Source organism: Stegostoma tigrinum, chromosome 3 (genome assembly GCF_030684315.1).
Source record: "Stegostoma tigrinum isolate sSteTig4 chromosome 3, sSteTig4.hap1, whole genome shotgun sequence".
Classification (NCBI taxonomy): domain Eukaryota; kingdom Metazoa; phylum Chordata; class Chondrichthyes; order Orectolobiformes; family Stegostomatidae; genus Stegostoma; species Stegostoma tigrinum.
In genome coordinates, this window is record NC_081356.1 from 50,790,504 (window position 1) to 50,811,796 (window position 21,293).

Here is a 21,293-nt window from a genome sequence, read left to right on the forward strand (position 1 = left end):
TAAATCTGGCTATAATGAACTGAAAGAAACACTAAATTAATGTCAACACCAGCATTAGGCAAGAATTTACCATCGCTAACTGAATCACAACTTGATAGATAAATAATTAAATACAACTACTAATTGCCTTTACTTTAAAAAGGAACAGCAAGGGACAAAAAGTTATCTTAATATCCATAACTGAAGAAAATATTAAGAGTCTTTTAGTGCCATGATTTAACCTGAGGGCCTCCACGTCTCAGGCAAGGGATGAGATTGAGAAGACGGGACCATTTAGCTGGTTTACTGTTAGTACATTGTTGCCATAGTGTAGTGTTAGATCATTCACAAACTCTTATCCTTCTCCCAAATCAGCTAGTAGGAGCTTAATAATGTAGAAAAAGGAAAGCAAAGCAATTTTCCTAATAGTAACTGGAGCACTCCACTGCATATTTCTCTGCACTTGCAAAAATGTTTGCAACTAAGTCCCTGCTTTCTATCCCTTAGCTAACTACACACCAAGAATCAACCATCTTTTTATCACCATATGCTTCTTATATTTTCAATTGGTTCCATAAGGTGGTACTTCATTACAGTCTTTGGGAAGTACATTTAAAAATTGGATTGGAATGCACTGCAAGGAAATCTGGGGACGCAGATTCAGCTGAGGTACTGAAGAGGGCATTGGATGATTATCTGGATAACAATAGTAGAACCATAGTGCAGAGGTCCTTTGGACGTTAGCTAGGGGGACTTTTCACAGTCAAAAGGACTATTTCTGCATCAGGTGATCAATCCAATTTCACTTCTTTGAGACTTTGTAATGATTGATACAACTGTGTGGCCTGCTGGCCATTTCAGAGGGCAACTGACAGTCAACCAAATTGCTCTGGATCTGCCACATTGCAAACCAGGCCAGATGAGGATGGCGGATTTCCTTCTCAGAAGGACATTTGTCAATGTGATGGTTTTTCTCCCCCCCGCAGTTGTTTCATGATCATCAGTAGATTTTTAATTCCTGAACACTTGTTTATTTGAACCCGGATTGTCAGGACATTAAATGAATTTCTGGATTAAGTTTCTGGGTTAATATAGCCATCGCCTCCCCCATGGTGTTTGGAATTTGTATAAAAGCACCAGATTCCGTTGTACTGCAGTTGAATTGATGATTCCACAACTATGACGACATCAGACTGTTTCTTGACCAATCTGTGATACAGCTCTTCCAATTTGGCACAAGCCCCCAGTTGCTTATAAGGAACATGACATGGTCCACAAAACTTTCTCCTGCCACTGTTGTTTCCAGTGCTTAGATTGCTGACAGGTGTTCTGTGTGGTTTCATTCCTTTTTCTCCTTCCAGCTGTGGCCTAACCAAAGATCTCTAGCACTCCAACGTGACTTCAATGCTTTTATAATCTATGTTATGACTGATAAAAGCAAGCATCCTATATGCCTTTTTAACTACCCTACCACTTTCAGGGATCTATGGACAAGTACTCAATTTCTCCTTTTCTTCTGAACGTCTAGTGTCCTGCCAGTCATTCAGTTCTCCCTTGTCTTGTTTCTTTTTCCCAAAGGGTATCACCTCATATTTATCAAAGTTAAGTTCCATCTGTCACTGATCTGTCCATTTATATTCCCTTGTAACCTAACACCTTCCTCCTCTTGTCAACCATCTGGCCAATCTTTGCATCATCCACAAACTTACTTATCATCCCTCCCACATTCTCATATACAATTAATGGATGTCACATATGATAAGGGACCAAACACACTTGGGTAGTCATACTGGGGTGGCCCCATGGCTCAGTGGTTAGCACTGCTTCCTCACAGCCCTGGGGACCAGGGTTCAATTTCACCCTCGGGTGACTGTGGAGTTTGCACATTCTCCCAGTGTGTGTGTGGGTTTCCTCCCACAGTCCAAAGGTGTGCAGGCTAGGTGGATTGACCATGCTAAATTGCCCTACAGGAACGTGTAGGTTAGGTGGGCTATAGGGGGATGAGTCTGGGTGGGTACGCTCTGAGGGGTGTTGTGGACTTGTTGGGCTAAAGAGCCTGTTTCCACACTGTAGGGATTCTATGATTTATGATCCATTGCACACCAGGCTCTAGTTACACAAACAGTCATCTGCCATCACCCTGTCACTAAGCTAATTTTGGATCCAACTTATCAAGTTACCCTGGATTCTATGAGTTTTACTTTCTTTATCAGTTACCCATGTGAGTCCATGTTAAATTAATGTACTAACAGTTCAGCAAAGTGGTCAATCTATAGTATCAGAGATAATGGGAACTGCAGATGCTGGAGAATCCAAGATAATAAAATGTGAGGCTGGATGAACACAGCAGGCCAAGCAGCATCTCAGGAGCACAAAAGCTGACATTTCGGGCCTAGACCCTTCATCAGAGAGGGGGATGGGGTGAGGGTTCTGGAATAAATAGGGAGAGCGGGGGAGGCGGACCGAAGATGGAGAGAATAGAAGATAGGTGGAGAGGAGAGTATAGGTGGGGAGGTAGGGAGGGGATAGGTCAGTCCAGGGAAGACGGACAGGTCAAGGAGGTGGGATGAGGTTAGCAGGTAGGAGATGGAGGTGCGGCTTGGGGTGGGAGGAAGGGATGGGTGAGAGGAAGAACAGGTTAGGGAGGCAGAGACAGGCTGGACTGGTTTTGGGATGCAGTGTGTGGAGGGGAAGAGCTGGGATGGTTGTGTGGTGCAGTGGGGGGAGGGGACGAACTGGGCTGGTTTTGTAATGCAGTGGGGGAAGGGGAGATTTTGAAGCTGGTGAAGTCCACATTGATACCATTGGGCTGCAGGGTTCCCAAGCCCCCACACCTTCTCCCTCACCCCTATCCCAGGCCCCAAGATGACTTTCCGTATTAAGCAGAGGTTCACCTGCACATCTGCCAGTGTGGTATACTGTATCCATTGTACCCGGTGTGGCTTCCTCTACATTGGGGAAACCAAGTGGAGGCTTGGGGACCGCTTTGCAGAACACCTCCACGTGGTTCGCAACAAACAACTGCACCTCCCAGTCGCGAACCATTTCCACTCCCCCTCCCATTCTTCAGATGACATGTCCATCATGGGCCTCCTGCAGTGCCACAATGATGCCACCTGAAGGTTGCAGGAACAGCAACTCATATTCCGCCTGGGAACCCTGCAGCCTAATGGTATCAATGTGGACTTCACCAGTTTCAAAATCTCCCCTTCCCCCACCGCATCCCTAAACCAGCCCAGTTCGTCCCCTCCACCCACTGCATCCCAAAACCAGTCCAACCTGTTCTTCCTCCCACCCATCCCTTCCTCCCACCCCAAGCTGCACCCCCATCTACCTACTGACCTCATCCCACCTCCTTGACCTGTCCATCTTCCCTGGACTGACCTTATCCCCTCCCTACCTCCCCACCTATACTCTCTCCACCTATCTTCTTTTCTCTCCATCTTTGGTCCGCCTCCCCCTCTCTCCCTATTTATTCCAGAACCCTCACCCCATCCCCCTCTCTGATGAAGGGTCTAGGCCCGAAACGTCAGCTTTTGTGCTCCTGAGATGCTGCTTGGCCTGCTGTGTTCATCCAGCCTCACATTTTATTATCTTGGTCAATCTATAGGATGGCTTCTAAAGGATATGAAAGCACCCAGTATTAATTCAGGCACATGAAAATGAAATGTCTTTCAGAAAAGAACATAGCACACGAGTAACTTCAGCAAGGTTATCTGGTCAGTAATTTACAACAGCACGAAACGTGTGAATTACAACTCCTTGCCACTTGGGTTTGGGGTCTGTTGTTCACTGTTTAAAAGAGATTGACTTATCACCCACAATATTATGGATTATCCGGACGGAATAGAGAACATTGACTTTGGTAACAAATAATACGGCAGGGAGGAAGGCCCAGTGATTTAGACAGTGTGTAGACCATGTCAGTGGTTCCGGTTAAGCTGTTCTGGTCAAAAGAAAATTCTTAGATGTGGATAGTTAGAAATTCAGTGATAGTGAAGTCACATTGTCAAGGAGAGATGGTTCAATTCCCTTATTGAAGGCTGTCAGTGCCTGTCACAAATCCTTTATTTGATGAACGTGAGCATTGCTGAAGTGCTGTAGCACATTCTGGGTGCATGTAGTACAGGTAGGGAAGTTCCAAGAATTCGGCCTGGTGGTAATGGAGGAAAAAGCAAAATTTCTGACTATGAATGGTGTGCAAATCAAAGCAGGCCCTACGTGTGGTGGTGTTCCCATGCATCTCCTGTCCAAACCCTTCTTAGTAAATGACTGAGTATCCTTGAAGGGACAAGTGACCCACTTCTGCTGTTCCCATTTCTAGGTAGTAGCGGTCATAGGTTGTAATGTGGTGTCAGAGAAACCGTGACGAGTTGCTGCAGTGCATTTTGCTGATAGTACACACTGCTGCCACTGTACATCAGTGATGGAGAAAATACAAGATGTGAGTAGTGTGCCCATCAAACCTTGTCCCAGATAGTGTTAAGTTTCTTGAGTGTTGCTGGAACTGCACTCATCTCGGCAAGTGGGAAGTATTCTAGCATGCTCTTGACTTGTGCCTAGTAGGTAGTGGACAGGGTTCTATCACAAATTTTCACTGTCATTTAGCAGCCCAGGCCTGAATGTTGTCAATGTCTCACTATTCACCAACATGATTAATTCAATATCTGAGTTGTCATGAACAGCCCTGCACAATTGTCAGTAATATTTTCATCTTGTGCTGTCAAGAAGGTTATTGATGTTGTTTAAGTTGCTTAGGGCCAGGAAATCATCCTAATATCTTGAGATGATGTGAAATAGTGAGGACCCCCAAACAATTCCCATCTATGTTTGTTAGGTATCTTTGATGTCAAGGGTGTCACTCTCACTTCACCTTTTCAATTTACTCTTTTCTCTATTTGGGCCAAGGCTGTAATGAGGTTGGGAGGAAATAACTATGACAGAACCTAAACTGAACATTGGTGATAGCGCTCTCAACATCATCTTACATAATTTTGATGATGATCAACAATAAGTATTGCTGAACTAATTGAATGGATTTTTTTGTGAAGGGGAGATGCCTTGGCAATTTTCCACAATGTTAGGTTGATGTTCGTTTTGTAACTGGCTAGAGGTATGGCTACTCCTGCCTCTAACTCTTCACTACTATTGCTGGGATGTCATCATGGCCATTGGCCTTATTTGAGTCCCAGCTCCTGTAGCATAGCAGTGTGGCAATAAGAGCTTACACTTTTTCATATTATTTACCAGACTCTATGAAATTACATGCATACAATCTAAAGCTATTATTGCCTTCTTTGGAAAAAAAAAATCATTCAAGCTTCGTAAGCATGGTCAACATCTATTGCCCATCCTGAGTTGCCCTTAAGGTGTTGGTGAGCTGCCTTATTGACCCCAAACAGTAGATGTGCTACAAGTAGAAGGACACCAATGTTGAGAAAGAGTTTCAGGACTTTGACTAGCAACACTAAAGGAATATTGATATATTTTCAAGTCAGGATGATGAGGGACTTGGGGGCAACTTGTAGGTGTTCCTATCTCTAATTCCCAATATTTAACTTTTATTTTAGCACCATTTTCTTTCCAAATCCTTGGTGTCTGTTTTAACCACCCCTCTGCTTTATTACAGTTCTCCTCACACTAAGATTGGCTTGAACCCTTGGCTTTCCCTTGTGCTTCCTAACACTTCTGAGCCCAGATCTGTTGAGGTGCAACAGTCACCTTGCAAGAGTTCAGCCTGCCATCAAACTTTTGCCAATGCCTCGGAAAGCTGAAACCTCTCTTCGTGCACCAAGTCTCCAGGTACATGTTAACCTGACTTATTTAAATCACTTGTTTATGTGGCACTGGAAGTAACTTAGATGTTGACCGCCTTTAAATTCCTCTTTAGATTCTCCCCCAGCTCTTGAAACTCTTCACTATGGGATTTCAGCCCTTTTCCTTCCACTTACCTGGTTCTAATACAGTCCACACCTCCTTCCCATTTACCTTTACCCTACAAAGGGCTTGAAATCCATTATATAGTGTCCTTCACCCTAGAATCAGGAAGACAACATACCAGTGGAGACTCAAAGGTTCAGTCCACGCATAAAAATAATATCAAATTTATAAGGCCCAGAAAATAAATATATTGCTGCATCAGAAGGCAGTGACCAATCTGTCCATGTTCTCCAATGACCTGTAAACAAAACAAATCCACATTGATAGCTGACCAAGTCTTTAATGGGTTGTTTACTGCACTGTGCTTCAGGTCATTTCTATTAAGATCTGCTAACACTCTGCATTAATCTTGCTATTTAATCAGTGGCTTCACTAACTGTAATAGAAGGCTGAAGTTTTATACTTAAACATAATTTCATGCAATATGCAATCAGTATTGCTAGAAACTTTCTCAAGAAATAATATGTAATGCAAGTGGATAAGTACTCTACCACATTATACAAATAATGCAACTCCAATTGCGAATTTCTCACTTCTTTATAAAATTATTTTAAAACTGACAGTAGCAGGGCTGATTTCTTCTTATTCTAGGAGCAGGTTGTTTTCAGTGCTGCTTTTCCTCAACTTCCTTTGCTGGAGACACAGACATTGGAGTTAATTACACGTTAGTTAGCAAATCACCTGTAATTGAACATAAGCATTAAATCTAAGGGTGATAACCAAAGGGGATGAGGGAATTTTAATGTGAACACTGTTGATGGCACATCTCTCATCACTTATGGCTCGAGGTTGTTGGACCCTTGGTTATGAATCAAAAAGGTTCTGGATTCAAAACCCATTCAAGTGCTTGAGCACAAAAATCAAGGTCAAGAATTCAGTGCAGCACCAAAGGAAGAGAGTCATAGCACGGAAACAGACCCTTCAGTCCAACAAGTCCACACCAACCATAATCCCGAACTAAACTAGTCCCACCTGCCTATTCTTGGCCCATATCCCTCCAAACACTTCTTGCTCACGCACTTATCTAAATGTCTAAGTTTCACCTTGCATATTGCGACCTACAATTGAAAAACACGAATGTCCTGTCTAGCTAATGTATTCTGTTCTTGATAAGGAGGGCATTTTTCAAATGAACAAATGAAAAGATACAACACAAGGACTCGCCCTTTGGCCTCCAAGCTTGTGCCGACCATCATGCCCTAATTAATCTAAAAACAAGCCTGCTTTTTTTTTTTCTGATCCATATCCCTCTATTCTCCCCCTATTCATGTACCCATCTAGGTGCCTCTTAAATGTTTTCAAGGTACCCACTTTCACAACCTCTTCTGGTAGTGCATTCCAAGCTGCTACCACACTGTATGAAAAACTTCCTTCACATGTCTCCCTTAAACTTGCCCCCCCTGACTTTGAAACTGTGTCCCCTTGATTTTGAAACTTCAACCCTGGGACTACCCACCCTATTTATGCCTCTCAATGTTGTATACCTCTAATCAGATGTCCTCTCAGCCACCATCTTTCCAGTGAAAACAATCCTAGTCTTTTTAACCGTTCCTCCTCGTCAATGCCCTGGAGACCAGGCAACGTCCTGGTGAACTTTCTCTGTATTCTCTCCAAAGCTTTCACATCCTTCTGGTAGTGTGGTGACCAAAACTGCACACAATACTACGAACACACTAACTAGGGTTTTATATAGCTGCAACATGTTTTGCCAACTCTTACACTCCACACCCCAGGCGATGAAGTAAAGCATGCCTTCTTAATCACCTTGGCTACCTTTGTTACCACTTTCAGGGAAGTGTGGACCTGCACACCCAGATCCATCTGAATGTTAGTGTTCCTAAGGGCTATGCTATTTACAATATAATTCACACCAAAATTTGATCCCCAAAAAGATTTAGTTTCCAGTGTTTCAAGCTATTCTTTTAAATTAAATGACAGCTCAGTAAGAATTCAGCTGTCCCAATAGGTAGGCAAGCCACTACACTGCACTTAGATTAACAGAGAAACTAATTTTTAAATTTGTCAGCAATGCGAAGTAAGAATAGGGATAGAACAACAGGTCGGCTGTGGCTAATAATCAAAATCCTTCGTCATAGTCAGAGCTGTACAGCATGGAAACAGACCCTTCAGTCCAACTCATCCATGCCAACCAGATAGCCTAAATTAATCCAGTCCCATTTGCCAGTATTTGGCTCATATCCCTCTAAACGCTTTCTATTCACATTTTAAATTTTGTAGTTGTGCCAGCCTCCACCACTTCATCTGGCAGCACATTCAACACACACACCGTCTGCGTGAAAAAACTGCGCTTAGGTCCCTTTTCAATTTTTCCCCACTCACCTTAAACCTATGCCCTCTAGTTTTGGACTACACTACTCTGGAGAAAAGACCTTGGCTATTCGCACTGTCTGTGTTCCTCATGATTTTATAAACTTCTAAAAGATCACCCCTCAGGGGTTCTAGGGAGAATAGCCCTAAACTATTAAACCCCTCCATATAGCTCAAAGCCTCCAAACCTAGTAGCATCCTTGTAACTCTTTTCTGAACACTTTATATAAATGACAAAAAGCAGTGGCCCCAGCACCAATCCTTGCAGCACACTGATGGTCACAGGTCTCCAGTCTGAAAAGCAACCCTCAATCACCACCCTCTGTCTCCTACCTTTGAACCAGTTCTGTATTCAATTGTCTAGATCTCACCTGAATTCCATGTGGTCTAACCTTGCTAACCAGTACCATGCACAGCCCTGTCAAACACCTTACCGTGTTCTGTATGGATCACATCCAGCACCCTGCATTCACCAATCCGCTTCGCTACTTCTTCCAAAAACCCAATTAACTTAGTGCGGGGATTCTTGAGAACCATTCAGTATGGAAAAGAAACAAAAGGGAAGGAAAGCAAACCAGGATAAATTGAGGGGTCAATTAGATACTGAATCAGAAACAAAAAGTGAAGGGAAGAAAGATTGGATTAACAACTGGCATACGTAATAAAACATTCCAAGAAATCATGTAAGTATAACAGATGAGTAAGTAGACCACATACCCCCTCAAGCATGTTATTTGGTCATTGGCATACTTTTGCCTGAGCTGCCTCAAGCACTCAATTCCCTAGCTGACCAGACTGACTATCGCAGCTTGAATATACTCAACAACAGAACCTGCACTACTTAGGTCGTAGATATTTTGAAACATTCACAACACTATGAATCAAGACATAACTCAGTTTATCATAACTGAGGTAACTGGCCGAGTGCAGGCACAATGGATTGAATGGCCTCCTTCTGCATTGTAATAATTTTGTGATTCTGTGAACTGACCGACCCCAAATCCTGACATTATTCCCCTCCACCATGTTCTAGATTCCCAGTCAGGACCATAAAATAATTCACTACCCTGTCAGAATCTTGTGCGTCAATGAGGTCATCTCATATTCTCCTGAATTGCAGAGAATATTGACACAATTGGCTCAGCACCACACCCCAGCTACCAATCCAGTGAATCTTCACTGTACTGCTTCCAATATCGGCTTACTTTGTTAGAGACAAAAACTTCACACACAGTATTCATTATCTGAAGTCCGTTTCAATCATACAATCACAAAATCAATGTTTATTTTGTTTGCATAAGTGATTCTAAGTTAGAAGCCATTGCCGCAAAATGGAACATTGAGCAGGTTAGATTAGATTAGATTCCCTACAGTGTGGAAATAGGCCCTTCGCCCAACAGGTCCACACCACCCCTTGGAGCATCCCACCCAGACCCATCCCCCTATAACCCACACACCCCTGAACACTATGGGCAATTTAGCATGGCCGATCCACCTAGCCTGCACATCTTTGGACTGTGGGAGGAAGCCGGAGCACCCGGAGGAAACCCACGCAAACACGGGGAGAATGTGCAAACTCCGCACAGACAGTTACCCAAAGCTGGAATCGAACGTGGGTCCCTGGCGCTGTGAGACTGCAGTGCTAACCACTGAGCCACCGTGCCGTGTTGTTCACACCTGCTAATAGTAACTTCATTTTTCTGCAGTGCACAAAAATTGCATCTGTTGGGAGTGGGCATTTCATTGAGCTTAGGTAAATAGCCAGTCAGTAGGAGGTGTAAACTGGCTTGGAGCTGTACATGTCTCTTCAGGAGAGGGCATTCCACCAGCAGTTATTTACATTTTGAAGAACGTTCCAGTCATATGTTTCAATAGAAACAAATCCTTTGTGGAACCATAACTGAAGATTACCTGATTCTTGGTGGCATCATTGATACTCATTGCCCATTTTTTAAGAGTCTATTTTAAACTGTAGAATGTTAACTGCATCTAGCACACAGAAACAACAGTGGAAGCATAGCAAAGCAAAGGTGAACCTGGGGGTAAGCTTCAGTGGGAGCTTCCAGATAAATACCCAAGGAGCAGGGCCTGGATTGAGCATACTCAACAAGTGGCTGCAGCAGCAGGAGCAGAGCAAAGTGAACCTGGGGTGCCGTGGGAGCAGGAGTAGCCCAGGTATTCAGAAAGCGACTTGGACCAAAAGGGAAAAGCTGATTGGTGGCTAAGTCCTGAAAGGTATTTCCACACTTCATCAAATTGGAAGTCATTGTTTAAGCAAGGGTAGGGACTTATTTGATGTTCTTGTTTTTTAAAAAGGTCTTTTAAATCTTTTAAAAATTAAAGGATTTAGTCACAGCATGAGCGCCTGAAGACATGATTTGCTCCTTTTGCTCAATGTGGGAGATTGGGCACATTTCCAATGCTTGAGGTCAGCACACATGCAGGAAGTGTGTCCAGTGGCAGTTGCCAGGATCTCAGGTTTCAGAGCTGGAACAGTGACTAGGAACATTGTGGACATTTGCATGTTTGAGAACATTTGTGGATAGCACATTTAGAAAGGTGGTCACACTATAGGTGAAGAGACTTGAAAATGGAAGGGAATGGGTGACCACCAGGCAGTTCAAGGCAAACAGGCAGGTAGTTCAAGAATCCTCCGAGATCCAGCTCACAAATCAGTATGTCATTTTGGAGGATGACGAGGGTGCTGGCTTCCTCAACAACTTCAGACAAACCCAAGCTCTGGCATCACAAAGAGCCTGTCTGTACAGGAAGGGAGGAATAGGGGAAGGGCAATAGTAATCAGGGATTCTATGGTCAGGGAAACACTTAGGTACTACAGCGACCGTCAACATGCCTCCCTGGTGGTCGGGTTCAGGATGTCACTGAACTGTGCAGGGTGATGAGTTAAGGGTGATGATTAACACATGGAAGTATGATTATACGGCCATCACTGAAACGTGGATGAGGGAGGGCATGATTGGCAACTCAACATTCCAGGATATAGAATCTTCAGGTGAGAAAGAGGACATGGTAAAAGAGGAGGCAACATTGCATTATTAACTAAGGAATTAGTTCACAAGTCGGCGCAACATTGAGGGCCGAAGGGGTTGTTCTGCGCTGTATTGTTCTATTCTATGAATCAGTAACTATAGCAATCAGAGATGATATTTTGGAGGAACATCGAATAAAGCTTTGTGGGTAGCACTTAGGAATAAAATAGGGCAGTTATATTGCTATGTTCAGGGTTTGAACAAAGATTTGTAATTTGGGTGCTGTTTGTAGATTTTGGTGTTTGCCAAGGTGGGAGGTTTGATGGCAGATGTTTGAGCCGCTTATTAGGTGACATTCTCAGTGATGTGGAGCCTATTGTGAAGCAGTGTTGTCTTGTGCCGGTTTGAATTTATATGGCCTGGTTTTTGCTGCTTCCAGTAGGTGCCAGTTCTGGCTGTGCATTGTTATGGTTGGTATATCAGATCTAATTCAGTGTGTTTCTTGATGGAGTCTGCAGATGAATGCCAAGCCTCCAAGAATTCCCTGGCTAACTTCTGTTTGGCTTATCCAATGATACTTGTGTTGTGCCAGTTGAAAATGTGGTTTTTCTCGTCTGTCTGTACTGAAACCAAGGATATCTGGTCGAGTCGTCTAGTTGCCAGCTGATGCTCATATGGGCTGCTAGTTGTCTGTCTGTTTGTCCTATGTAGTACTTCTGTGCAGTCTCCACATGGCATCTTGTAAACCACATTCATCCTGTCCATGACATCTATTGGGTCTTTAACCCTGGTTAGTTGCTGTATTAGCATGGCTAATGGTTTGTGTGCCATCATGCTTCACAGCAGTCTGAGTAGTCTGGCTGTCAGGTCTGAGAGTTTTTTTTGTATGTGGTTTGGTGGTTACTGTTTTGGGTTTTTGTATGTCCTGGTATTGTGAACTCCATCAACTAACACATTGAATTAGACCCAATATACCGACTATTACAACGCAGAGCTGGAACTGGCACCCACCAAAAACCACACCATATAAATTTGAACCGGAACAAGCCAACAGCGCTTCATAGGAGGCTCCACAGCACTGAGGATGTCACCTAGTAAGGGGGCAAAAAAAATCTGCTGTCAAACCTCCCAGCTCGCGAACACACCAACATGTAAATTACTATGTGTTTATCACAGACCTTCAAGGAGTCAGTGGGAAATTGAGGAGCAACTTCATGCACAATTTGCAGAGCTGTGTAAAAATAATCATAAATGACAATTATAGTAGGCGATTTCAACTTTCCCAGCATTAACTGGGAGAGACAGTGTTAAGGGCTTGGATGGAGTGAAGTTCTTGAAATGTATACAGGTGAATGTTTTAAGCTATTATAGAGGGTCCGACAAGCCACAGAGCTTTTCTAGATCTAATTCTGGGAAATGAAGCTGGTCAAGTGGTTGACGTGGTGGTGGGGAAGCATTTCAATGATAGTGATTACAATATGGTACAATTTAAGCTTATTTTATACATAGAAATAGGCAAGTTACAAGAAAAAAAAGTTTTGAATTGGGGAGAGCGACTTTAATAAAGGAAGATAAGATCTACCCAAGGTAGACTGGAAATGGCTATTAGTGGGGAAATCCACAAAAGAGCAGCGGGGGAGGTTATTTGAAAAGGAAATGGGGAGAGTAAAAGCCTAATGTGTTCCTTCTAGGGTGATAGGAAGCAGTAACAAGCTGAGAGAACCATGGGTGACCAGACATATTCAGGATACAATAAGAAGGAAAAGTTATGCTTTTAATAGGTGAAAGGGGAACAAAATCAGCAGAGGCATCTGTACTGAAAGTGCAGGATGGAGCTTAACAATGCAATTAGGAAAGCAAAAAGGGATATGAGAAAGCTCTAACTGGTAAAAGTAGAGAAAAATCAAGATATTTCACAAGAAAATCAATGGGAAGAGGATAACATGGGTAAGAGTAGGACCTATTCATGACTAAGGGAACAAAGTGTGGGTGGTGACAAAGAACATTGGAGCATTGAACCAATACTTCACATCTGTCTTCACGCAAGAGAGTTAGGTTGTAGGTATGGAACTCAAGAGAGACTGAGGTGCTTGAGCAAATTGACTTGGGAAGGGCAAGATAATAGTGGCGTTGGAAGGCAGTGTGAACAAATCTCCCTGTCGAGATAAACTCCCAGGATGCTTCTGGGGTCAAAACGAGATTGCAGGGATACTGACCCAAATTTTTATTCTAAAGGACTGGAGAACAGCTAATGTGGTGCCCACATTTAAGAAGGGCTGTTGTGATAAGCTATAGAATTACAGACCAGTGAGCCTCACATTAATGGAAGGAAAGCTATTAGAAAAAATTCTGAAGGAGAGCATCTTCTCCACGTGGAGAGGCAAGGCTTTATCATCAGAATGGCCCTGTCAGAGGGAGGTCATGCCAAACAAATTTGATTGAATTTTTTTTTGAGGTGGGGATTGGGTGTCTGATGAGGGCAGTGCAGTTGATCTCATTTATATGGATTTCAGAAAAGCCTTTGTAAGGCCCCACATAGGAAACATATACACATGGGATACAGTGTAATTTGATAAAGTGGATTCAAAATTTGTTCAGTTGTAGGAGACAGGGTAATGTCAGAAGGCTGCTTCAGTGACTGGAAGAGAGAGTGTCCATAGGCATGCTACAGGGGTCTGTGCTGGGCCCCCTACTATTTGTCAATTATGTAAATGACATAGATGACTGTGTTGGGACAGAGGGAGTTGGATTAGTAAAGTTTAACAGCGAGGTCGAGCGTCTTGGATTACATGAAGATATAAATAGGATGGACAAAGAGGCTGACAAGTGGAACACAGAATTGAACCCTGGAAAGCATGATGTGATACACTTTGAAAGGAGTAATTTAACAAGGAAGTATTCAATGAATGGCATGACATTAGGAAGTCCTGTGTAACAAAGGGACCTTGAAGTATTTGCCAACGGATCTCTGAAGGCAGGTTGGCATGTTAGTAGTATGGCGAGAAAGGCCAATGGGATACTCGCTTTCATCAACTGAGGCCGAGTATAGAAGTAGGGAAGTGATTTTGGAGTTGTATAGAACTTTGATGACACCACAGCTAGATTGCTATGCGCAGTCCTGGTTGCCACATTGGTAGAAGGATGTGATTGCAGTGGAGGGGGTGCAGACAGAAGATTCAATAGGATGATGTCAGAGATGGAAAATTTCAGTAATGAGGAAAGGTTGGATAGGCTTGGGTTGTTTTTATTGGAGAAGAGATGGCTGACAGATGATCTGATTAAGGTGTACTAGATTATGAGGACATGGACAGAGTGGATAAGGAGCAGCTGTTCTCTTTAGTCAAAGGGTCAGTCACAAGAGGACACTGATTCAAGGTTAGGTGCTAAAGGTGGGGGGGTAGGATTTGAAGAAAACTTCTTCACCAAGAGGGTGGTGATGGTCTAGAATCTGCTGCCTGGGAGGGTGATACAGGCAAATTGAAACCCAAATGAATTGCAGATGTTGTAAATCAGGAACAAAAACAGAAGTTGCTGGAAAAGCTCAGCAGGTCTGGCAGAATCTGTGGAGAAAAAAAAAAATCAGAGTTAACGTCTTGGGTCTGGTGACCCCTCCTCAGAATTGGAGAGTTGCTTCACATGCGTTAAAAAATACCTGGATGAGCACTTGGCACGTCATAACATTCAAAGCTATGTGTCCGTGCAGACCTGATGGGCCAAAGGGCCTCTTCTGCATGGTGTGTTTTGACGATTCAAGATTCCACATTGACTAAAGTTCACATTGTGCACGTTAAGATTGGGCATGAGACTACCAGCTGAGGTGCCCAATACAGCGACAGCCCATCTGAAACTGACTTAGTTGCTATACAACCATCTTTCGAAGAAGATGCTGATTTATATCCCCTCCGAAGGCAGTCATAGCTGAATAACTAGAAGAATGGAGATTCTGATAGAAGGGTGTGATTAGTTCACACATTGGCAAGTATGTGAAGGTTTGTAGTGTCTCAGAAGTGTTAACATGTGCACTGATTGCTGATGGTGCATGACAGTGCACAAGCAGTGAGAGGTTGGGGGCGCTGTGGGTATTATATGTCATTTAAAGATGCATTAACTGACTTTGACCACATATGCTGGGTCATTCAACTTTTATAGACACTGCAGCTAATTTCTCAGCAATAGAGTCTTGGAACCAAGCCTAGAATTATTGAAGTCTAATTAATTTGAAGTATGATGGTCTTGATCCCCATGAAAACCCCATCACTTTCCTCCTTTCCATCTGTACCACTGAGGCCTCTAGGGTCACATCAAACAGACAGGTGGAACCTTTGCCTGGCCTGGTGCTCTGTTAATAGCCCTGTCCTGCAAGCAAAGCCGCCCTCAGACTGTTCCAGTAACTGCTTAGCCTGATTACAACCTCCTCTTTAAGAAGATGAGATTGCCTCGAAGTAGTGCAGGCTAACTGTATGTTACGTGAGCTCCACAAATCCAGAGTCATTTACGGAATATGCAGCAACCTCCATACTGTACAGCACACAGAAATTCAGTGACATCAATGCAACTGAGATTTTACAAGCTGCATGCCTGAACGGGACCAGGACACATAAAAATCAGCCCTGTTGAGCTTTTCGCTTTAAATTTCACGTTGATTCGGGAGGAGATGCAGTAAATTAGTGTAATACTGACTGCCAAGTTATCAAACCGGTCACCTATGGCAAATCATTGCCACACATACTTTTACATGGAGGAGCACAGAAAAGAAAATTCACACTCTGAAAATGACAACCCAAAAATTGTCAGCAACCAATGCACCTTGGACTAGACTATACCAGAGAGAATAAGCTGCAATCTGCTCTGCCTCCCCCAATATTCAACACACTTGTTGCTGAGGTCCTCAAAAGTATTTAAGTGTATCTATGCAGACCTGTGTATACATGTCCAAAGTCAAACCTTACATTTATTTCACTTTCCTTTCCAAAAATCTGCAACTTCTTTTTGAAAAGTGTGTGTGGAAATGTGTGTTTGTGCACCCAACAAATACCACACTCAGACCTGGAAAGAGGGCACACATTAATACTGCATCCATCACCACGGGCTGCCCCCTCACAGCTCCATACACCACTGGGTTGGCTGTCCCAAAGCACATCCCCTACTCGCCTCCTTACTGCTTGCCTCTCAGCAGCCCTTGTACTCGGGAGTGGGACTGCAGTTAGAGAAGCTGGGAAACACAGGGATCTTTCTCAGCACGACTATATGTTAGACAGTTTGCACTTCATTACGTTAGCACCAGGCTGCTGCATGAATTAAACTTCAAGGATGAAGCTAGTACCCAGTCACCTGGAAATGCAATGACTGGATTGTTGCTTTTGACCAACACAGACACAATGGGTCAAACGGCCATTTTGTGTGCCATGGATCTCTCTGACTCCATTATGCCCCCAGCAGCAACAATTACAGAGACAGCAATAAGCCAGGTGTTATCCAACATCACACCAACTGGAATTCTCTCATAAGAATTCTCAACAACTTTACTTACTTGACAAAAATATTCAGGTGGTCCATTCTTTGAAAGCTGACAATTGGTCATTGAAAATCTGCAGAAGCTGTTCTTGGGTTTGACATTAAAATTACTAAATTAATGGGTCAGTTTCAGTTATGGTGCCTGTTCAGAACTGCAGTGAAACTGACAGGCTGATCTGCTTTAAAACAGGACAATTTGAAGGATGCCATGTCAGTCATGTGGCTAGCATGGTCTTCAGCTGTGCTTGATTTTACTGCAATCCTCACGATACTGTGGTCCTGAACTGCATAACTGCTTCCTCTCAATGGAAGGGCATCACTTTGGTCTTGTGCCTGGAGTAATGCAACTTTCCAAAAACTGACATTTCTGGTTAATCAGCAAACATTCCCCAAGTACACTGAATAAATAAATACTTGGCAGTATCTCATTCTAAAGGGAGTGCATGAACAGACAAACCTATGGAGTTTAAGACTGCAGAAATGACTGGAAGATTTATGAAACAGAGATGTGGACTCCTCGTCTTGATAAGCAGAGGGAAAGTGCATATCTGCTAGATTAGTGAGACTAGAATATGAAATCCAACTTGGAACAATAACTCAAGTATGGGTAGATAAAGCATTCATTAGGATAGACCTGGAGTGATTTCACAGCAGTGATGAAACTCAGGAAGGTTTTGATTGGGAACAGAATGAGGAATTGTGTCCAGCTAATACATTTGACTATCCCATCTGACACAGCCCGTGTGAATGTAGAAAACAAAATGAAGTTGCATGTCTCCTCTAACGTGCAGAATCTGAACACACTCATCTCACCTGCCATCATCCTTTGTGCCTCATAAGGTTCCATGTAACCATTATTGTCCATCTCTGGCTTTTTGACAACTTTGTTTTTCAACTCATTTTTGGCATCAAATGGATCAGAATAGTCATCTCTCATGGCAACCTGAAACAATCAAAAAGTAGTTCAATCTATTACAAGGCCTACAAGTAATAGCAGCATTGAGAAATATGTACAAAAATGAATTTTCTTGACAGTGAAGTGATATTGTCCACAATGACTTCACAAGAGTGCAATCAGGCAAACCTTGACAAAAAGGCAAAGGAGAGATTATGACAGTTAACCAAATGCATAGCCAAAGAGATAGCTATCAATAACATCATGAAAGAGTTATGGCAGGTTCCTTCAGATATCAGGGATGGAATGTCACTGTTAAAGTCACTGTTGTCAATGTGTGATGATGCAAGTAGGGGAATATATGTACAATGAACAAGGCAAAATGAACTGAGAGCTGTAGGGCTGAAGTGGGTCAGAGGTGACATGAAGGCAGGACAAGGTTAATGCCCCATCTCTGGTGGAGAAGCATTGGAAACTTTTCAATCAATTCGATTCACTCCATGATATATCAAGGAATGGTAGGAGGCACTGGATACTGCAAAGGTTGCGGGCCCTGACAACACTCTGCAACAGCACTGAATACAAGCTCCAGGACTTGCCATGCCCCTAGCCAAGCTGTTTCACTATAGCTAGCATCTAATCAATATTGTGGAAAATTGGCTAGTCATGTCTTATACACAAACAGTAGGACAATACCAATGCAGCAAATTATTGATCAACCTATTCCTGATTGTCAATGAAGATTAGACTAGAATAATGATTTATTGTCACATATTTTTACAATACAAAATGGAAAAGCTTTGTAAGTTGCCATACCATAGTGCCTATATTTACGACAAAATTAGTGGATAAAAAGAAAGTAGTAAAAATTGAGAAAGAGTTCATCTCCATGTTCGTTCAAGATTAGGTATAGATTAGGTGGGTTATAGGGGAATGGTCTGGGTGGGATGCTCTGAAGATCAGTATGGACTTGTTGGACCGAAGGGCCTGTTTCCACACTGTAGGGATTGTATGAATCTATGAATGCTAACATTGCATTTAACTTATCTTTGTGTCCTCTGCAAAATGCAGCAATAATACCCTCAGTTCCTTCATCAAGATCTCGTGCTCCTAACACTGACCCCTGCAGAACTCCACTCGTCACTGACTGCGATCCAGTAAGAGACCCATTTATGCACATTCCCGGTCTTCTGCCAGTTATCCAATCCCCTATCCATGCCAGTACCTTGTCCTAATACCTTGGGCTCTGACCTTATTTAGCAGCCCTTTTTCCAAGATCTTCTAGAAATCCAAACAGATCATGTCCACTGGCATCATTTGTTTAACTTGCTCATTTCTTCCTCAAAGAATTCAAACCGATTCGTCAGGCATTACTGCGTCTTGACGAAGTCATGCTGACACTGTCCTATTTTAAAATTCACCTCCAAATACTCCACAAACTCACCCTTAATGATGGACTCTAAAATCTTACTAAAAGACAGAGGTCAAACTAAGTGGCCTATATTTTCCAGTCTTCTTCCTCCTTCACTTAAATAGTGGGGTTACATTAGCTATTTTCCAGTCCTCTGGGACCTTCCCTGACTCCAGTGATTCCTGGAAGATCACCACCAATGCTTCTACAATCTTTTGAGACGTCTCCTTCAGATTCTGGGGTTTTGTCCATCTGGTCCAGGTGATTTATCCATGACCAGGCCTTTCAGATGCCCCAACATCTCCTTAGTGATGACCCCCTCTCGTCCCTGACTCTCTCGAAGTTCTGGTGTGCTGCTGGAAACTGAAACTGATGCAAAGTACCTCTTCAGTTCATAGAATCCTTCTAATGTACATAGAGGCCATTTGGCCAATTGAGTCTGCATTGACCTTCCAAAGAGCATCCTAACCAGATATAGCCTACTCTATCCCTGTAACCTGCTTTTACCATGGCTAATCCATCTAACCTACACATCCCTGGATACAATGGGATAACTTAGCATAACCACTCCACATCACCTGCCCATCTTTCCTTCAGTTCTGAGGAAGGGTCAGCAGACCTTTGTTTTTGTTTCTGTCCATCCTTGGACTATGGGAGGAACCCACAGCACTAGCAGAAACTCACACAGACACAAGGAGAATATGCAAACTCTACTCAGACAGAGTCACCCATGGCTGGAATTGAACCCGGATCCCTGGTGCTGAGACAAGCGTTAACCACTGTGCCACAGTGGCTCTCCCAAAGTTTTGTTCCCCATTAATACCTCTCCAGCCTCATCTTCCAGCAGTCCAACATCTACTCTTGCATTTCTCTCCTACTGTTTAGATACTTAGAACATAGAACATAGAACAGTACAGCACAGAACAGGCCCTTCAGCCCACAATGTTGTGCCGACCATTGATCCTCATGTATGCACCCTCAAAATTTCTGTGACCATATACATGTCCAGCAGTCTCTTAAATGACCCCAATGACCTTGCTTCCACAACTGCTGCTGGCAACGCATTCCATGCTCTCACAACTCTCTGCGTAAAGAACCTGCCTCTGACATCCCCTCTATACTTTCCTCCAACCAGCTTAAAACTATGACCCCTTGTGCTAGCCACTTCTGCCCTGGGAAATAGTCTCTGGCTATCAACTCTATCTATGCCTCTCATTATCTTGTATACCTCAATTAGGTCCCCTCTCCTCCTCCTTTTCTCCAATGAAAAGAGACCAAGCTCAGTCAACCTCTCTTCATAAGATAAGCCCTCCAGTCCAGGCAGCATCCTGGTAAACCTCCTCTGAACCCTCTCCAAAGCATCCACATCTTTCCTATAATACGGCGACCAGAACTGGACGCAGTATTCCAAGTGCGGTCTAACCAAAGTTTTATAGAGCTGCAACAAGATCTCACGACTCTTAAACTCAATCCCCCTGTTAATGAAAGCCAAAACACCACATGCTTTCTTAACAACCCTGTCCACTTGGGTGGCCATTTTAAGGGATCTATGTATCTGCACACCAAGATCCCTCTGTTCCTCCACGCTGCCAAGAATCCTATCCTTAATCCTGTACTCAGCTTTCAAATTCGACCTTCCAAAATGCATCACCTCGCATTTATCCAGGTTGAACTCCATCTGCCACCTCTCAGCCCATCTCTGCATCCTGTCAATGTCCCGCTGCAGCCTACAACAGCCCTCTACACTGTCAACGACACCTCCGACCTTTGTGTCGTCTGCAAACTTGCTGACCCATCCTTCAATTCCCTCGTCCAAGTCATTAATAAAAATTACAAACAGTAGAGGCCCAAGGACAGAGCCCTGTGGAACTCCACTCACCACTGACTTCCAGGCAGAATATTTTCCTTCTACTACCACTCGCTGTCTTCTGTTGGCCAGCCAATTCTGTATCCAAGCAGCTAAGTTCCCCTGTATCCCATTCCTCCTGACCTTCTGAATGAGCCTACCATGGGGAACCTTATCAAATGCCTTACTGAAGTCCATATACACCACATCCACAGCTCGACCCTCATCAACTTTTCTAGTCACATCCTCAAAAAACTCGATAAGGTTTGTAAGGCATGACCTACCCCTCACAAAGCCGTGTTGACTGTATTTGATCAAGCCATGCTCTTCCAGATGGTCATAAATCTTATCCCTCAGAATCCTTTCTAACACCTTGCAGACGACAGACGT

The 21,293-nt window shown here is 43.4% G+C and overlaps 1 protein-coding gene across 2 annotated transcripts in view; it reads right to left on the bottom strand.

Annotated features, from left to right (window-relative positions):
* LOC125450714 (SH2 domain-containing adapter protein F-like) overlaps window positions 1–21,293 on the bottom strand; it is a 253,662-nt gene that overhangs the window by 183,005 nt on the left and 49,364 nt on the right. For both annotated transcript variants that reach the window (XM_059644593.1, XM_048526784.2), the window contains exon 2: window positions 17,565–17,694. In XM_059644593.1, coding sequence (XP_059500576.1) covers window positions 17,565–17,694 — 130 coding nt within the window. The remainder of the gene's footprint in view (window positions 1–17,564; window positions 17,695–21,293) is intronic.